Source organism: Pseudophryne corroboree, chromosome 4 (genome assembly GCF_028390025.1).
Source record: "Pseudophryne corroboree isolate aPseCor3 chromosome 4, aPseCor3.hap2, whole genome shotgun sequence".
Taxonomy (NCBI): Eukaryota; Metazoa; Chordata; class Amphibia; order Anura; family Myobatrachidae; genus Pseudophryne; species Pseudophryne corroboree.
The window spans coordinates 343,414,667-343,435,692 of record NC_086447.1 but is presented as its reverse complement, the minus strand read 5'-3'; the positions used below and the strand labels follow the sequence as shown (position 1 = coordinate 343,435,692).

Sequence of the window (21,026 nt, the reverse complement as noted above, 5' to 3'; positions counted from 1 at the left end):
ACAAATCTGTATGTAATATACACAGATGTATATTTAAAAAAAAAAGACCAATGAAATGTAGTATAAGTAAAAGTTACTTTATAACAAACACAGGAAAGGGACTAACTTTGCCTACCACCCTACTGTACATTCCCTAGTAGTGGTTTCATGTGATTTTAAGTCTGTCTCAGAAGGTGTGTATGCAGTATTCCCCACTACTGTATTGAAAACATTATTTCAGTTCCATACAGAAGTGTGGCAAATGCACAGACACAATTATTAGTGCTGGGCATCAGGTAACCAGACGTAGGTCTCCTTTCCAATCTGTCAGAACACCTGCTAGAAGTGTCTGGTATCTACTTGTATGGAGCAGATCAGCCAGGACCGGGACTATACATTGGGCCCCAGGGAGACAAGTGCACGGAGTACATAAGGAGTGCTTAATTTGATGAATCAGGATCTTGTTCAAATAAATCGGTCGTGCCAAAGGGGAGAGACGAATGACTCTTGAATCAGCTTTCCGCATGCTTCATTACTACTATAAATCGCAGATGGTGCTTCTCCAGCTATTGTGGGACTACAAGTTCTAGCATGCCCAGCTAGCATTCCCCGGTACATCTGGTTTAACAACAACTGGACAGTGGAAGGTAGACTAGACAAGCCATAAAGAGCTTGCTCTTTATCTTCATTACTAAAGTGAGGGAGAGATCAGGATACAATGCAGATAGCCGGGCGACCCGCTGGCAGGAAGAATAGACTACCCATGGCTACAAATAAACCTATTCATCTTATCAGTAATGTGATTTACAAACTAGACCTCGCACCCTGTACTTGTAGGCTAAACACTAATTAACTCAACACCTCCTTAATTATAGATCTACTTCGATGCAGTAGTTGACAAATGAATTGCTTGTCAGGCCATATACCAGTGATCAGTCGTTATCGGAGCTCGCCACAGCCCCAGGCCATAGCAAAGCACCACACACTGCAAATGCCACCACTGCAGACCATATCCTGGCAGCATTAAGGGCATACTTGCCTACCTGACCCTCTCCATGAGGGAGAAAATGCTCTGTTCCTGGACTTTCCAGGTAATGTATGATTGCCATCACCTGTGGTGAGCTAGTTAATTGATAAGAAAGGAGTTTCACCACAGGTGATGGCAATCATACATTACCAGGAAAGTCCTTGAACAGAGCATTTTCTCCCTCATGGAGAGGGTCAGGTAGGCAAGTATGATTAAGGGTCAGTGTATTTGGTGCAGCAGCGATCATCGGTGTTATAGTCAGGTGTAATTGTGTAGCAATCTGAAACAGTTTATGTGTATCTTCAGAGGGTGAGAGGAAGAATGGAAACAAAATATCACTTCTAGTGCCAGCAAAAGTCCAACTGACGTCATTGAAGTGATCAGAAATAAATTCTGCTGTTTAATTATAACTATGGATCTCAAAAATAATAGTATTAACAAAAGGTATTGGCATGTAGCACCGATATTAGAGGAAGATGCGTATAATGTATAATCGGTGGACTCTTACATTACCAATCTCTCCCACTTACATATGTAATACAGAGCCGAGAGTTTCATAAACCAATACTAAATGCATGTATCTCTGCTGCTCTTCATCTGTTAGGGAACTAGAAGTCACAGCATGTCCAGGTAAGCAGGCAGGGACACTGTCTTACACGCTAGCTTGCTTCTGATAGACCTTACCTACTAAAAATATGATCTTATTCCAGTAATTGCTGCATTACTCAGTATGTAATGAAACCATACCTTTATCATTAAGTAAAAGAAGAATAGCCCAGTTAGATGTGAATAGAATAGATATAATAGAGACAATCAATGCCAGTACTTCGGAAAATAGTTTACGGTTTATTTATATACAGGTGAACACAGGAGACTGCTCCTCATTAATGCATTAAATAGGCTTGGTACATCGGTGTTATTGGGGAACCCCGCATGTTAATCAGAGATGAGGAGACAAAGGGCTGTGCACCTGCCCACACATGTACAGCCTGGCAGTGACTAGTGTAGACTAACTACACTGACGTACAGGGAGCAGGAAATAAACGTCTTTTGTGTTCACAGTCAGCATACAGCAGTTTTCATGCAGGTAGTTCATATGTATTGTGGCGAAAACTCCACCGCACAATACACAAGGCAGTGAGAAAAGGACTCGCAGGCAGCAATTTACATAGGGGCTTTCCCAGAACTACCTATGTACTGTAGAACTGCACTGGCGTTAATTGCACTTAGAACCAAAACAGAAATAAATACTGTTAGCATATCACTTATTTTTCACGGAAAATATATCTATACAGATTCACATGTAAACAGATGAAGATCCCTTATTAGCACTGGCAATGGTTTATATATATGTAGACTGCAACATCGGGATGTGTATCACGCTTCTGTCCTGAACAATCTTCACAGGTCCTCATGACTAGTCAAGTGCAAAAACGCCCCGGAAAGTCCCAGGAATAGACCCCATGCCGGGCATTATTCAGACTGCTTGGGCACCCATGTGAACTTCCAGCCCCCTTCCCCGTCTCTGCGGACAAATGCCTGCCCGTTGGAGAAGCTGTGGGTTTTCACATTGCAATGGGGGTTCAGTGATGTAGAGAAGGCAACTTCAGTTTTGTTTGGGGACACCTCAGGGGTGTAGTAGATAGGAGACCCAAAGGGACTTACAGGCTCGCTCTTTGGCAGTGATGTAGGGCTACATGATGTTGGAGAGACTTCCTGCATGTAAGAGGGAGAGTCCTGGGTGCAGGTGCTGTGTACAGGTGTCAGGTGCACGGTGCTGTATCCAGATGATGGGGAGTCCTTCACATTGCCATAGTCGCTGCTGGCCAGCTCTGTGGCTATGGCACTGTAGTTAGCTGACGCAGAATCATCGATCGTGTTGACATCCTTCAGTCCCAGGGTTTGCAAGACCCAGTTTTCCACAGGGGGGCTGGATTGTTCCTCGCAGGCAGTGAATTCATTGAATAGATTCCTCTTGGCCTTCTTAGCAGCAGGGTCAGGGGAGGCAAGGCTGCTAACTCTGCATTTCCTCTTTAGTGGGGCACAAACAGTATGCTGAGATAGCAATTTCTGCAACACAAATGTAGAAGAACTATTAAACTACACATTCACATTAAACAGTACAGAAGCAGAAGAAAGGCATAGGCTGCCTAGAGCTAGAAACAATGAAGTCTGGATTAATTGCTGGGACTGCTACGATTGCACAGTTATCTAGCAGCTTTAAACAATATTCTCATTCCCATAAGGAAGTGCTTCATCCGTTTTAATAAATCAGTTGAGATAAATTGTGACTCTGCAATCGTAGTGGAACTACAATTCCCAGCCTAGCATTGTTGGCTGGGACTTGGCCAAGGTCCTGTGTGGACTTTGTATATACTCTCCGTGCTTGCGTGGGTTTCCTCCGGGTACTCCGGACTCCTTCCACAATCCAAACATATACTGGTAGGTTAATTGGCTTCCACCAAAAAAATGAACCCTAGTGTGTAAGCGTGTGTGTAAATGATGGCACAAGTGGTTATTATCTGCTGTCAAATTCTATGTGACATGCAATGACCGAGTTCTGCTATAGCTGGACAGCTGAACGTCACCCTCTCTGACCTAAGGGAGTAAGTTAAAGGGCAAATATTTTAGGTTGTATAAAAGCTGCTTTATTGTACAAGGCTCTATAGTATTTATGTATGGCGGGCTTTGGAAAAAAGTGTAAGTGAGGAGCATAGATTAGTGTGTGACATTCCTGCACACTGATAGTAATCCTGCAGGTACGTGGCTGGAGAGTTTGAGTACAAATTACCGCCGCAGGAGACATAACCTAGATGTGCACTGCAGGTGCAATTTGCAAGCACACCAAGGAGAACACTTACTAGACAAGGGTTAATTTGCACTCAAGATTGCGGACAACAAAGAGTTACAGTGCGGCTGCAGCCAGATCAGCATACTAGAGAAGTGCCGACTCCCCCACACGTGGCTGTGTGCCCCGTATCACAGGAGATCTCTATCTAGCCCTGATAAGCATGTAGTTAGTTTTATCTGCAGATTAATTACACCTGTAGACATTAGCGATTTCTATTGACTAATAATAAAATGGTGTTGGAAGCTGCTAGCAGGGAAACCTATGTAAAGAGCTATTGTTGTAGTAGTGAAAGGCGATTACACACCTTCGTCTTCTCCTCTAAGCACTTCACAAAAGTTGAGCTCAGGTACTGCTTTAGCTTGTTGTTCTCCTCGTGTAAGCGGGCCAGCTCCTCTTCTCTCTGCACCAAGGTATCCTGGAGCTGTGGGAGAGATGCAGGGCATGATTTACTATCATACTGTACGGTGCAGTTGTCTCAAGTACATTCCAGGTTATACAACGCATACGGTCATGCAGCGATAATGATACACTGGAGGTATATCTGTTATGTTGCCGATCTCTGCCCCATGCGGAGAGCTCTTTCGGTTTCAAATGATCACTAAAGCTCGCTGGATAAGGGTCATGACACATAACAGGACAGGGGTACAGCCCTCCCCCACACATACACATCTTTAGCCCTCTTGTTAGACAATAATCACATATTTACCTGTTTGTTTGTGAACATCTGCGAAGATAACTGTTCTTCCCCAAGGTAATCTTGAAGTGTGCACCCAATATATGAATGTCCTGGAAGGAAATGAAAATACAAACATTAGAATTATTCATTAAAGCTAATTAGCCACAAACATTGGTAGTCAGTGTGAATTAGTATTTGGAATAGCGGCTAATTGTAATGTAAGTGCCTAAAGTATTCTCCGAGTTATCTTCTAGAAAGCCCAGTAGGAGATGGAGGGATGAAAGCGGTTTTAGATTTCCACTAGTACAAACAAAACGTATAGCTTCAACTTCCAAATAACAAATTGTTAAGTCAATAGCGACTGTTCCAAGCTCCAATTAATGTATAAAAAAAAAAAAAAAAAAAAAAAAAAAAAAAAAAAAAATATGAAATAAAATTTGCTACTTTTCCTTTAGTATCCACATAAGGAAACGCATTGCTATACTTTGCTTTAACAGGTGCAGGGATTAGGAGATTCGCTTTAAGGTGGTACTGAAAGCTTTCCAAACTCTAGAGCATCATCTGTGATTAGAGAGTGGACATACCGTGGGACTGTGGGTCTGGGTTGCATGATCTGTCGTCCTGGAGACCAGAAGTCCAGAGAGAGACCCAAGTATCCTTGGAAACATCAACACTGGCCGCTGAAGTTGTGGAGAAGTATGGGCAATCATAGCCCTGACCCCCTGCAAAGTACTGGTCTTGGCAAGCTAGAATAGTGTTCTGTAAAAGTAACACAGGAGGAGGACTTGGTTAGATATAGCAAAAACAGACTTTTGAGACACAACAAAAGCAACATTCTTTGCGGAGGTCCGAGGTACTGCTGTATTCCCTGCAGGAGCACACTGGCTGCTGAGCAGATATTGCCCTGCTGGTGTGAATGGAAACGGAGATCAGCTGACCACTCACTTCCACCTCCACTAACCAGACCTCAAGCCAAAACCTACTTCTTGCATCCACCAATTTCATACCAGTCACCAATTAACAAAATAAAAAATATTAGATCAAGTACATACATACATACATACATACAAGTCGTGTTTAGCAATCAATACAAATGATACAGAGGAGTCTGGTCTTAGCTGCATTGCACAACTTTCGTTCCAGTGGTTAGAACAGAGTTTTGGAAGTAGAAACAAAGTTAATGCCAGTTAGTTGTAGTAATCGCAGAAATGACAGAAATGGAAATCCTCTTTACTGATCACACTGTCAGCAGCATCCAAACCACTAAAACAATAAATTCAGAAATCTCTAAAATCTTATGAAATGTTTGTATCCACCAGAAGCCCGCTTGAAAAGCAATGCACAATCCATAGGATAGGGAACTCCCTGCGCACATCAAGCCACTTACCATCTTGTTACTTGAATGAGATATTTGCAGACACGTTTTCATTAAAGCCCCACTGAGCTTTAAATGGAACTGAAGGAAGCCAGAAAGAGGCAGTCCTATTCTAAGGGAGCACAAGGAACGCCCCGTGACTTTCTTAACCCACGGATCTGATTTGGTGCCAATCTGTCAAATCAAATGTATGACATCAGCAGACTTCTAATGTAGAGATCAAAGACTTCCACTCCCATACATTAGCATACAGTGCAAACCCAAACCACAGAAGGACTCCTCCTAAAGGACCCCTAATAGTTTATTTAAAACCAAAAGTACTGGCTGTATGAATTGCTCAGATGAAATGCATGAAAAATATAAAACAGGTAATATTAACAATACTGTATATGCAATAAACAAATTTTGCAATATGATCAGCTATAATTGTCATATATCCTAATCCAAGTGTTACTTGAACCGTATTATAATTAAATAAAGCACATTGGTATTGTTAGAATGTTCAATAAAATTGAAATTAAATTGTGAAAAGGTCTTTATACACATTCCTCGTTGGAACAATAGAATCTAGGATTTTCAGAGGTGATTTAGGTGAAACCATTGGTTTGTGTACCTTATATATACAGTATTCATAGTTGTTACATGGCTGTAGAAATGTTATGTTGAAAAGAACTCGTTCTGTGCAGCGCCTGAGAAGTGTGCCTTGTCGTCAATTGTCATTATGATTTATGTGGATCGTCAAACTTATCTGCCTGCTATGTAGTGTGCACACACGCCTAAGTAACCTGACCTGCCTTAATAATAACAACCTGTGGACAGCCCTGGCTAATGAGGGAAAAGGCAGAATGGCATATGGATATGTTATTTTATTTCACCCAAGAGGACACTTTATTCTGTTAACCCATTAGGAAGGCTCAATGACTCGTTAATAGGACAAATTGCATCCATTCTCTCGTTACAAACATATTTCACCATTTCTAGGGAGGCTAAATTATGACCCCAGAGAACTGTATTTGCATCACCCTTATTGTTTCCTCACAGTACACGCTTCAGCAAGGACAGCAATCTTAATTACAATAGCAAATCTCCAGATGACTTCCAGTCAGCAATTCATTCAGCTTGTGTAGACAGAAGTGTATCAATGCAATAAGCAATTAAATAACCACTCACTTCAATCCAAAGTTTTATTTATACATAACCATATTTTAAAGAAAAAGGTTAAATACACAATTCATTCAGGCATGCCTAAATTGTATATTTGCTGTTTTGTATTGCAAATAATGTGAATGCATTTGAATGTAGCCGACTGTCTGGCAGATTCTTATACTCCAGTAAACAAAAGCAGAACCTGTTAAGTAGCTTAAAACTATCATTTCAACATGCAAAATATCTTATAGCTCCAAAAAAAAATTGTCAAACTTTTTTTTTTTTTACTTTTTTTTATAAATTTGTCTAATCCAGTGAACCTTTTATTTAGTTTATTAGGCAAAAAATAGCAAGTACAATATAATATATAGCATTTATTTATTTTCAACAGACAGGTGTATGTAACAATAACAAAAACAAGTACCAAGTTATTAGGACAATACATGTCAAATAATGTATATAACAGAGAGATAAAAATGCAGAATAACCCATGAAGAGTAATTTTCTGGGGTAAACCTGCAACTATTAAGCATCCACAGAACTTATATCCTGTCCCCTATTTTGATTGCAAAAGAAGCCCCCATACGTTTCTATGGGGCCTGATAAAAAATATTACATTTACCAAGCTGCATATAGAATTTTCAAGGAGTAGGATCTGTAGTATCCCTCCCAGATACTAAAGGTGGCTATACACTAGTGCAACTTCTCCAAAGGGAGAAGTTGCATACATTGCCCTTGAACTGCCCGGCAACTTCCAAGGCAGCAGGATCGCATATGATACATCGTATGCTTGGGATAGGCATATTAAACATGCTTGGGATAGGCAGATGAATATCCTTACAAAGAATTAAGGTTCAAAAAGGGTTGAGATTACCTAAAGGATAAAAAAAGGGACAGAGTATATGGGCCAAGTGGTTCCTATCTGCCATCAAATTCTATGTTTCTATGTATGTAGTCCTTTTGCATCCGCTGTATTGTATGCAATCCCAGCCAAAGCTACCAGAGGCCGCCGGATCCTACAAATCTATACTGCAGCTTCTGCGATCCACAGGCTCCGATCCGATGAGCACAGGACCGCACATTGGATCGGATTGACCCGCGATTTATAACTTTTCATCTGATTTCTCATCCCGATGTGTCAAAATCATGTACCCCTTAAGGGTACACACCTAAAGATTTATCTGTACAATCTGTCTGGTGGAAACAAAAAAATTGTATGACTGACCATTGTCTGTTTTTCAATATTTGGGAGCAAATGACCAATTGTCATTTGCTCCCATACATTACCAGATTTTTATTTCCACCAGACAGATTGTACAGATAAATCTTTAGGGGTGTACCCTTAACACTAAGAGCTCTCCATCTGCAAGCAAATTTGCAGTGCCTGATTTTGGCACACCCAGAAAATGGTTTAAAAACATTCCCAACGTGTGCATTTCTAGAGCCACCTTCCACACATTTACCTCCCCCCAAATACCCCAAATTTCTGTTACTCATTTTGCAAATAAATCCTCTGTGTGCGCTGTTACAACTCAGGCCCTCATTCCGAGTTGATCGCTCGCTGCAGTTTTTCGCAGCGCAGCGATCAGGTTACTACTGCGCATGTGTATGCACCGCAATGCGCACGCGCATCGTACGTTTACAAAGCATCGTTGCTGTGCAATGCTTCTAGTGACAAATCCATTCGCACAACCGATCACAAGGAGATTGACAGGAAGGTGTATATGGGTGTCATCTGACTGTTTTCTGGGAGTGATAGGGAAAACGCAGGCGTGTACAGGCGTTTGCAGGGCGGGTGTCTGACGTCAATTCCGGGACTGGACAGGCTGAAGTGATCGCAAGGGCTGAGTAAGTTCAGACCTACTCAGAAACTGCAAAAAACATTTTCGTCCCGCTCGGCTGCACATGCGATCGCACACTTGCAAAGTGAAAATACACTCCGCTGTGGGCGGCAACTATACGTTTGCACGGCTGCAAAAAGTAGCTAGCGATCGATCAACTTGGAATGAGAGCCTCAATTGCTGCATGTGTGCAGTATGGCTTTGGTGCCTGCACAGTGGCAAATAATTGCTCTACTGCGTGCAACATCAACATTGCATACAACTCTGAATAAGGCCAACTGTCCACTAGTACAGTATATGTGCAGTAGTGCAGCCAGGGCTAGAACCTGGAAATAAAGTGATCTCATTAACAATCACTTTACTTCTTAAACATTGCAGAAACAGGCTCCTATCAGAACCCCTGTCGCTGTCCCTGCATTGATATTTGGAAAATTCCTACAATACAATATTTGTTGTTGTTGTTTTTATGCAAACAAGTCCAATCACAGGGAGAAATGCGTGTCATGCCCTATTTCCAGATAATCATGGTGTGTAAATCAGTCGCACTCAGGCACTATGAAGAGACAGCAGGAAACATCATCTCTATCCCTTTCATGTACACCATTCTGTGTTCTCTAATCAGGGCTATACACTGACATTCACCCTGCAATGTCTGCTTATATCAGGGTGAGTACCCTGACACAAAAAACGCTCTTCTCTTCTTTCAGTCTAGACCAGCCTCTTACCCTCTCATCCCCCATCCACTGTATTATACAAATGGAAAGGCAGTAGAAGCAATTGGAAGCTCTGGCCCCTGACCCTTTATATGTATAGCCATATATTATCTACATTGGGCTATTATATCAACTATCTGGATGCTTTGTCATGCCTAGAGATAACCTGAATGTTATAAATTCACTATATGTTACCATATGTTTAATCAAATGTGTATACTACCTTTACTTTAATAATGTTTAGGTGCATACACATGGAGAGATTTTAACTATGAGAGATTTTGATTGAGCGTTTTCCCTTGAACTGGCAGTAGGAGATTTTGACTAACTTTACCAGCAATTTTGGTTATGGCCAATTTTGGCTAACTCGTTTAAGCAAGGGGATGCTTTTTCTTTTCCCGCGACCTAGCCAAAATTGACTTGCCTGCACAGTCTATTTTTAGCAGCGATAGCGATCTGGCGGGGACACGCATCGCTATCGCTTGCTGGCTATATAGTCAAAATCTCTCAGCTATATTGCTCCGTGTGTATGGACCTTTTGGTGACTGTGTATTCAACATACATTGGCCCTCATTCTGAGTTGATCGCAGCAGCAAGAAAGTTAGCAATTGGGCAAAACCATGTGCACTGCAGGAGGGGTAGATATAACATGTGTAGAGAGAGTTAGATTTGGGTGGGGTGTGTTCAATCTGCAATCTAATTTGCAGTGTAAAAATAAAGCAGCCAGTATTTACCCTGCACAGAAACAAAATAACCCACCCAAATCTAACTCTCTCTGCACATGATATATCTGCTTCCCCTGCAGTGCACATGGTTTTGCCCAATTGCTAACTTTCTTGCTGCTGCGATCAACTCAGAATGAGGGCCATTGTTGTTGTTATTATTATTATTATTATTATTATTGTTGTTGTACATAAACAAATGTGCAAAACAAGAAAACAGCAACTTACAGTACAAGACTAAAAATGCCCATACACTAGACGACCTGTAAATGATGCATTCTCGTTAACGATTTCCCTTGAACTCCTTCGGCAGTACAATACACATAAGATATATCTTAAGATCTGGGAGTGGCTACATCCAGGAGCATGCTGTAGTTGGCGATTGCTTCAGATCTTCCCTGCAGCAGGGAAGATCAGAAGCTCCAACCAACAACGATCTGCATTATTATGAATGATTTGTAGTTCCGATCTGTCAGAAATGGCCATATCGCTCATAAAACAAAAATGTGGTAATGTATGGAAGCAAATGACAAGCAACCATTGGCTCCCAGGTGCTTGAAAACAGACAATGATCATTCAGAAGAATTGGTTAAATCCGTTTGAAGTAACAAATTTATCCAAACAATCATTTTTAACCATTTTCCAGCATTTGTGAGCAAATGGATGATTGTCATTTGTTTCCATACATAACCAGATTTTTGTTCCCACCAGACAGATTGGACAGGTAAATCTTTAGGTGTGTACCCTAAAGGTGCACATGCATTAAACAATATTATGAGCGATTTGGCCATTTCTGACAGATCGGATCTACAATCATTCATAATAATGCAGATCGTACTGTGTCTGTGAACGATAACAATCACAATGCGCGGTCCCGCTGGTTGTTGGTCGGAGCTTCTGATCTTCCCTGCTTTTGTAATATTGTTTCTGTGCAGGGTAAATACTGGCTGCTTTATTTTTACACTGCAATTTAGAATTCAGTTTGAACACACCCCACCCAAATCTAACTCTCTCTGCACATGTTATATCTGACCCCTCGCCCCCCCCCCCCCCCCCCCCGCCCTTCCTGCAGTGCACATGGTTTTGCCCAACTGCTAACAAATTAGCTGTTTGCGATCAGGTCTGAATCAGGCCCATTGTACAGGGTGGCCCATAAATGTGGAAACACCCTTATAAAAAGGAATTGAGTTAGGAAATATTAATTCAGTGATATGGGAGTGGGCGGAAACTTTTAGGGTATGTCACCTGTATGGTGGCCATCTTGAAGTCGACAATTTTGAATGCAACTATTTTTTTAATTGGGAAGGAAGTCATGTGACATATCAAACAGATGCAGAATGTCCTAAGAAAAACAATGGTGTTCTTCATTTTAACATATCTAACAGAGAACACCATTGTTTTTCTGTGTGGACACTGGATTCATATTTTTTATATGGGTGTTTCCACATGTATGGACCACCCTGTAATTTATTTTTAATTTCTATGTGTACACATTGTTATACCTGACATTCCATACACAAACTTTACATTTCATACTGTGTAATGGAAAACATCCTATATTTTCACCCAGTTGGCATTATCACTGTATACTAGCCAAATGCTTTTATTTACCTCCTTATTTGGAGGTTAATTACATGATACCGATTTCATTTAGGAGGTTATCCGACCAGATTGGTCACCATTTTAGGAAGAACCTTTCTTCCCTTTCTTCCTGTAGATAACTTTAATGTGTAAACTTATAACAACATCATGGTTAAAACCTTAATTCAGCATTGTGGGGCCAACATACTCATTGAACACATAGGGTGGTATTCAATCCTTTTCACCCCCTTCCACACCTATTCTATTTCTGCTGATGGGTGTGGTATAATAATTTCAGCTCGCTACCACTGGTGTAGCGAGGGTGCCCAACTCTTTATGCAGCTAAACCTGATTACTATGGGCGCGATATGTGCAGTAACGGGGATCACTTTAGAAAGGCGTTTGGGCATGATTTAGCATTTGAATACCGCCCATAGTGTCATCCTCTTGGTGGCATACCTGTCAGCTGGGGTCCTCTACTAGTTACTTGTTTCCTATTATTTGACTACCATAGCAAGAAACATTCCTGCAAATTATCTTATTTTAATTAAACGCATCTAAATGGCAAACTTAAAAGGAAAGTTACCTCTTATTTGTAACATAGATTAATGAATTTAGCCAAATTCTTAACAGGAAAAACTGCACCTTTTGTATATTTCTCCATTTACTCCACCAGGATGCGGTCAGGATCCCGGTAGATGGAAACCCAACCTTCAGAATACCAACAGCGGGATCCCAATGGTCACAATCCCGATGGATCCCAAAGGTAAGTACTAGCTTTGGGTTAAGGGTTAAGCACTAGGGGAGGGTTAGGGTTAGGCTGCGGGGCTGCAGGACGTGACGATTAGTGATAGGTTGTGAGAGGAGTGGCTTAGAGTTAGGGGTAGGATTAGAGATAGGGTAAAAATATTTACCACAAGCTGTTGGGATTGGGACCATTGGGATTCCGGTGTCTGTATTCTTATCGGAATCCAGACCTCCAAGATTTCATACCCAACCCACTCCACTTTCAATACTGCAGAAATACATCCTCACTTCATAAGATATGTTTGCTAAGCCTTAAGAGTTGCACTTAGCATTTGTTGTAGGTTTCTGATCAAATCCTACAGGCGAGTGACTACCAATGTATGTACATGTATGTAATAGTGTATGTGCTATCAATATGCCCTTTATTTGCCCAGTCTCTGAGACTACCAATGACTGGAATTAAGAGATTCAGCACCATTCTGACACAATTAAATCACTGAACTGGTGTTTGGTTCATGTCTCAGCATCATTCTGGAATAAATCATAAATGCTCAATTGGGCTCATCTCTGGTGATATAGAAGTGAATAACATATGGATAACTTCAGTGTTATGCTCAACAAACCACTTGGTGAACACACTTACTCGATGGATAGGGCACTGTCATCAAAAGATACTGTTCCTGCCAGAATTTATACTGCAACATTGTGTTAGGATTATTACTCAGTACCATTAGTGAAGACACTGCATTTAAAGTGAATGTCCCACACAGTCACACACAGACTGCATTAGAAAAATGCACCACTGACCTTGCAAACATACAGTGACATTTCTGATGAGCAATTTAATCAGCCTGATACATATACCATTCTGTAGAGTTCTTGTCAGACCATTTTTGCTGACAATTGCTGCTTGTGCCATCATTTGAAATCCATCAACTGGAGTACCTTCTTTTGCCATGTACTTAATTTTAATGCATGAATTAATGCATGCAATTTCATCCTATACTATTTTTTTTTCCCCATGGATTTCCATGCTGACAGCACTTTAGACCAGATGGTATCGGCATCCCAGTGCTTTGGATACTGGCGCAGGATCCAAACACTTGGAAGTAAGTCTGCTAACCCTAGGGATGTGCAGTGAGCAAGGACGTAGCTACCATAGGTGCGGGCAGTGCAGCTGCTATGGGGCCCAGGGCTGAGAGGGGCCCACCTTCCCTGTTAAAGTTACATGTGTTATATACATTTTTTGCCATTGGGAGTTGTATAGGGGTCCTTTCACACTTTTTCCTTGGGGCCTGTAATATATAGGTATGCTCCTGGACCTGCTCATTGTAGTTTGGTATAAAATTAACTAGAGGGCATTTTTATGTTATATAATAGGAACCGGGGCACTGTAATGAGGCACAATATGAACTATATATTATATATTACATATTATATATTATATATACTATATATTATAATGTGATAAAAGAAACTAGGGCACTACTATGAGGCATAACATTAAATAAGGCGCTACTATGGTTTAGAAAATGAACTAAGGCACTATTATAGGGCATAAAATTAACAACTGCTGCAGAGAGGTGTCTCTCTAGAAGCACTGGGATGGGAGCCCCTTCAAAATGTTGCTATGGGGCCCACAAAGTTCTGGCTACGCCCCTGGCAATGAGGTAAATGGCTCAGGAGGCACTGGCTAGTACTGGAGCCAGATTTACACACAATATTTGAGCCAAATGGTTCATGTGGGCATTACGCAAAGGTGTCGCAGTATATACTGCTAGAAATTTGGTGAGATATGCAGAAAAGATACAGTAGGCAGGGGAGGCACCGCCTCACCTGCCATACACTTTTTACTCCGGAGTTTTGACTATGAAAATAATTAGAATAATACAAAGAAGATATTTATAACATATTCTTTGTATTTTTCATGTACTTTATATAGTCAAAACCCTGGCATATAAATCAGTATGACTCACCTGCCTAACTTCACCTAACTTCACTGGCTAACCCTCCTGCCCCCCCCCCCGCCCTAACCCTACCTTCTCGCAGCCTGACCTTAACTGTCCCCCTACCCGCAGCCTAAACCTAACCCTCCCACCCCCGCAGCCTAACCCTAACTCTCCCTGGCGGTGCCTAACCCTAGGCCCCCATCCCCACAGTCTAAACTTAACCTCCCCCACCGCAGCCTAACCCTAACCCTTCGCCCACAGCCTAAACACCCCCCCTCTCCCTCCTGCGTGTACTGACCCTAAGGAGCCCCAGCATCCTTATGTGCAGAATGCCGCCAGTCAGGATTCCGGCGCCGGCATTTTGTTCCATGTCAGGATTCTGATGTCGGCATTCCAATTGTCGGTATCCTAAATGCCGGTTTGCTGACCGCATCTCCTTTTGACATTACTGCATGGTAAAGATAATTAATATGAGCTGTATTGGTCACTGAAGATACTGCCAAATGTGCTCCAATTATTATCCCTCTTTCATAGTCACTTAGGTCTCCTACTGTGTGCTAACAATACTTTTAGGCAACGGGCTGTCCAGCATTTGTATACATGACTCTTGCCATGGAAGGATGTTATGTGGTTAATTAATGCATGTGCCAAGTTGCATGGAAGCACTTGCTTACAATTAAAGGTGACCATGCCTCTAAGAGGTGATTCCCTGACCCTGCAAGAAACGTCATTGTGCAGGCAGGATTCACTGATTGGCGGCCATCAATGATCAGCGATCCATCAGGGAATTGGGGAAATTAACTATGCTAAAAATGTACAATTTGCCAATGCCAACTGTTTCCAATTGTTTGGGAAATCTGGATTTTTAAACATGTTTAAATATCCCAATCCCCCGATACGACCATAGAGGGATTGTGCCATTGCTCCAATCCATCGCTGATTTATGGGGCATATACTTGGTTTCCCTCATTTACCCTGAAATATCCATTTTTCCCCGACTATCATAAGGGCAAAACTACTTTTAAAATAAATGTTATCTCTTCTTTTATGTCATCATCTTTACCAAACAATATTTCACGTAAAGTGTTGCAATAATATTTTTTATTACTTAATACATGTTACAATGCTTTCTATTATTTTATTTGTTTAGGTTGATGGAGAGAGAGAGCGGTAACAGTGCTTTCTGTGGGTAGTAAATCGGAATATATAGACCATTCTTATTTTGGGATGCAATTAAAATATTGCCTGATGGGATCCCAGTGGTCGAAATACCAACGCCAGAATCCCAACTGATGGCTTAAGACTGGCATACAAATCCCGACGGAGGTCAAAATACTGATGGCCAGAATCCCGAATGCTGTTACAGCAGGATGCTCTCGTGTCCTGCCGCTGAGGATGGGAGGTTAGGTTTAGGCATTATAGAGGGGGTTAAGATGCAGGGACGGAAAGGTTAGGGTTTGGTAGTGGGGAGTGGGGGTTAGAGTGGCACTGTCAAAGGGAGATTAGGGTTAGGCGCCAAGCGGGGAGGGATAGGTTTAGGCAGTGGGGAAGGGAGTGTTAGCGTTAGGCACCACAGGGGAGGGTTAGGATTAGGCACCACCGGGGTTAGGGTAGGGGGCAGGTGAGGCTTAGAGTACTTTCTGGGGGCTGTCAGGATTCTGATGGTCAGGAAGCTGCTGTTGGGATTCTGACTGCCGGCATCCTGTCCATCGGGATATCATACTGAAGTCCTTATTTTTATGCAGCTAAAATATACTCTTCCATAAAACTGCCTAACAAATATAGGGTCTAATTCAGGGTTGATCGCAAAAGCAAATTTTTTCTCTAATAGGCAAAACCATGTGCAGTGCAGGGGGGGGCAGATATAACATGTGCAGAGAGACTTAGATTTGGGTGGGGTGTGGTCAAACTCAAATCTAAATTGCAGTGTACAAATAAAGCAGCCAGTATTTACCTTGCACAGAAACAATATACCCACCCAAATATAACTCTCTCTGCAAATGTTATATCTGCCACACCTGCAGTGCACATGGTTTTGACCATTAGAGAAAGATTTTGCTTTTGCGATCGACCCTGAATTAGGCCCATAGGCCCTCATTCCGAGTTGTTCGCTCGCAAGCTGCTTTTAGCAGCTTTGCACACGCTAAGCCGCCGCCTACTGGGAGTGAATCTTAGCATAGTAAAATTGCGAATGAAAGATTAGCAGAATTGCGAATAGACACTTCTTAGCAGTTTCTGAGTAGCTCCAGACTTACTCGGCAACTGCGATCAGTTCAGTCAGTTTCGTTCCTGGTTTGACGTCACAAACACTCACAGCGTTCGCCCAGACACTCCCCCGTTTCTTCAGACACTCCTGCGTTTTTCCCAGAAACGGCAGCGTTTTTTCACACACACCCATAAAACGGCCAGTTTCCGCCCAGAAACACCCACTTCCTGTCAATCACATTACGATCACCAGAACGAAGAAAAAACCTTGTAATGCCGTGAGTAAAATTCCTAACTGCATAGCAAATTTACTTGGCGCAGTCGCAGTGCGAACATTGCGCATGCGCAATTAGCGGAAAATCGCTGCAATGCGAAGAAAATTACAGAGCGAACAACTCGGAATGACCGCCATAGTCTTCTGTTTTGCTTCCCCTTAAAATAAATGGCCACTTTTCTTAAATAATGTGGCAATCCGCATAAAGCGTAGATTTTTAGGAGAATAGACCACACATGTGGTTTAGTAGATAGATGACACCTGTCCTGTTGATAAATTATTATGTCCTAGACCAGTATTTCCCAACCTCGGTCCTCAAGTCACACGACACTACCGTGATAATTGGGCCTCCACTGTATTACATAAAATGCACTATGTTTGATGCAGACTATAGCTTGTTTCAAGCTAATTCTGCATACTTCATTGGCTGGCAGCAAATGTTTATCAAACATTTGAAAAAACCCCTCCAGAAAACTTTGCTTTTGCCCGACTTTATTCATTATACTTAATTTTTGTTTTTAACAAGTGTTTCAGGAACCGTTGCAACAATGCATCAAACTTATACAAAAGAATAATTGGTATCAAGCAGTCACTAATACAGAAGCAAGTCTTTGAAGCAGGGTTTTTCAACTCCAATCCTCAAGTACACCTGACAGGTTATGTTTTCAGGATTTATGTCTGTGGAAATGGGTGGGATAATTACTGACCCAGCAAAATGAATTATCTCAACTGTGCATAATGAAAGAAATCCTGAAAACCCTGTTGAGGGTACTTGAGGAGTTGAAAACCCCTGCTCTGGAGCAAACACAGGACTTTCATGGGTGGGATTCCCCTGTGACAAATGGCATGGTACTGCCATCTTTTGGTTCCCAGTGGTGCTGCAACAGCTGTACCTTCCTGTTAAATGTCCATGGTGCTAAACCATACTGTAGGTTCTGAAACTCAGTCCTCAGGACCACAAATAGTTAATCTTTTCCAGGCCACCTCACAGACCAAAACTGTGAATTAATTAGCTCAATCTGTGGATCTTTAAAACGTCAGTGAGTATTGAATACACCTGTGCACCTTCTAGGTAACCTGGAAATGTGAACTGTTGTCTCACTCTTTCTCCTGGAGAAAGGTCTATGTAGCGCCTCCCACTGTAACTTGGTCTGCTGTTAGTGTTTATTCACATGATCCCTTTCAAATTAGAACTTGAGTGAGCTCATTACATTAAATGATAATCCCACTTAAAAAACAAGTCTGCTTTGCATGATAGTCAAATGGCAAAGGAATTTTCTTTGCCCATACTTTGCTCTGGCTACACATCTTGCTCCTGACGTCACCTGGGGCCTAATTAAGACCTGATCGCAGCAGCAAAAGTTTTCTCTAATGGGCAAAACCATGTGCACTGCCCATTAGAGTAAAACCCCCATTGGAGTAAAACCTAATAGCTCCAGCAGGGCTAGATTAAGGTTTGTGGAGGCCTCTACCAATAAAATGTTAAATATAATATAAATATTCCCATTAACACAAATGTGTTAAACATACTGTAGTGCCCACAGTTCACATTATGCCATACAGAAACCCCATTTTTCAGTACATATGCTATAGTGACCCCCCCCCCCCTCTCCCCGCTGGTGAAAATACTATGTGTGGGGGTCCTTGATGCATGGGGCCTCTAGGTGAACCCCCCAGCCTCTCTGGTGTTAATCCAGAAGAGCTCCAGTGATTTCATACCAACTTCTGTCTTTGCCCTTGGTCTGAGGATAGTACACAGAGTGGCAGTTTCTGTTGGATGCTGCCTGCCCTATAGTTACACACAAATGTGTATTTGTGACAAACACCATCACATTTCTTCAATGACTGTCTGCTTTACTTCTCATTTTCAAAAATTAATATTACGTGTCATGGGAACACTCCCACTCATTTTAATTTTGGTATCTTTGTTTTTTCAGTAGATTTTCATGAAGACAGATAAGATGAAAGTGGGACAAAAACCTCAGACATAAGGAAGTAAATAATTTTGAATAGAAATCATTTTATTCCCTGCATATTTGTAGAGCTTAACAGGAGTGGAAAGTGCAATAAATCTTACATTAGAAAGTTAAAGTGAAGATCATCCATAAACTCCAAACAAAAAAACAAAAAACAGTGCCTCTAGTGGCCAAAGGACAATTGTATGAGCTTGGCTTTATTAAATACTGCAATAACATGCAGCCATAGAATTCTGGAATTGTAGCGTTTAGAGTTGCATATAAGTGTATTTCTGTGGTGGAATAATGCATCTTGTTTATAGTTTAATGTATATTTCACTTGCAGACCCTTGCACTTAGAGAATTGGATCAGGGGCTTTAATGCATAACTGATAGACATACCACTTATTTTTAGCTGTAGTTGTTTATTTATGAAGTTATTCATATAGCGCACACATATTCTATAGCATTTAACAGATAATATTTTGTCATTCACATCAGCCCCTGCCCCGGTGGAGCTTATAGTTTATATGCCCTATCACATGGACACAAATACAAATTAAGTTTTTTTTTTTTTTTGTCAGTAGCTAATTAACCTACCAGTATGCTTTTGTGTGTTTTGAGGAAACTAGTGTACTCAGAAGAAACTCATGAAAACACAGAGAGCACATACAAACTCCACACATATTAATCATGACTGGGAATTGAACTCTTGACCTCAGGGCTGTGAAGCCATAATGCCAACAGTGTTTAAATATGATATATGTTAACTTTGAGATGGGAAGAATCCAGCTACATGATCTAGGTGTCAATTTTGGAGTTTATGATGATGATTGTCGCAAAATGTGTAAATATGGAAATACAATCTTTGCAAATGGGGCATACATCATCTTTATGTGCAACTCTAAACCATGTCCAGATTATTTGGGGGCATACTGGGGCTGACAGTGAGATAAAGCTACTAAATCAGCCTCAGCAGTGAATACAGTTGTTATAGTAGATATCCAAACTTTCTTTTTATAAATATTTTTATTAAACAGCAAAATGTATCAGACAATACATACTTGAGAATTGTAAAAAGACAATATAAGCATAATACAAAAACATAATACTCATTTTTTTTTATGGGAGCATGTGCCTAAAGTAAATTTGCCCTCGAGAGATACCCATATAGGGCATGGTCTGATTAAGTAATGGGGTCAATGGCAGAGTCTATGACCCTGGCAGACAGAGCAGAAGACAAAAAAAAATATCCAATCTAGAAAATACGTTGCGAGTAGCAGAATAGCAAGTATATGCTAAGTCAATAGGGTGACACACCCTCCAAATATCAATAAGGTCAAATTGTTCAGCAACATATCCTAAATAATTTCTTGGTTGATGAAATGGTTGATTTGAATGACTTTTCCTATCTAGAAAAGAGGAAGAGACTAGGGGGGTAATTCAGAGTTGATCGCAGTAGCAAATTTGTTAGCAGTTGGGCAAAACCATGTGCACTGCAGGGGGGGCAAATATAACATGTACAGAGAGAGTAAGGGTGTGTACACAAGGTGAGATATTTTCTTTCGATTTTTACTATATAGTCAAAATCGCAAGAAAAGTTAGTGCAGATCGCAAGGTGAAAGTCACATTGCGATCCTGATTCGATCCCGATGTGCGGTCCCACCAGGTCGGCATCGCAAGAAAAGATAGACTGTGCAGGCAAGTCAATCCTTGCTAGATCGGGAGGACTAGTCTAGTTCATCTCACATGTCAATGACATCTCACATAAGCCAAAATCTCACATAAGCCAAAATTGTAAGCACACATAGTCCATATCTCGAGAAAAGTTAGTCAAAATCGGTGATTCTGGGCTCCGGGGAGTTCAAGGGAAATCGCAAGTGAAAATCGGGCATAGCAAGGATCTCACTGTGTGTTCACACCCTTAGATTTGGGTGGGTTATATTGTTTCTGTGCAGGGTAAATACTGCCTGCTTTATTTCTAC

General features: G+C 41.4%; 1 protein-coding gene across 1 annotated transcript in view; it reads right to left on the bottom strand.

Annotated features, from left to right (window-relative positions):
* Positions 1-1,832: 1,832 nt before the first annotated feature.
* Positions 1,833-21,026, bottom strand: part of GMNC (geminin coiled-coil domain containing) — a 37,527-nt gene continuing 18,333 nt past the window's right edge. Inside the window, exons 2-6 of the mRNA XM_063916453.1 lie at positions 5,921-6,082; positions 5,118-5,292; positions 4,564-4,643; positions 4,162-4,278; positions 1,833-3,076 (exon numbers count right to left, since the gene is read on the bottom strand). Of these exons, the coding sequence (XP_063772523.1) occupies positions 2,480-3,076; positions 4,162-4,278; positions 4,564-4,643; positions 5,118-5,292; positions 5,921-5,962 (1,011 nt within the window). The 5' untranslated portion in view covers positions 5,963-6,082 and the 3' untranslated portion in view covers positions 1,833-2,479. The remainder of the gene's footprint in view (positions 3,077-4,161; positions 4,279-4,563; positions 4,644-5,117; positions 5,293-5,920; positions 6,083-21,026) is intronic.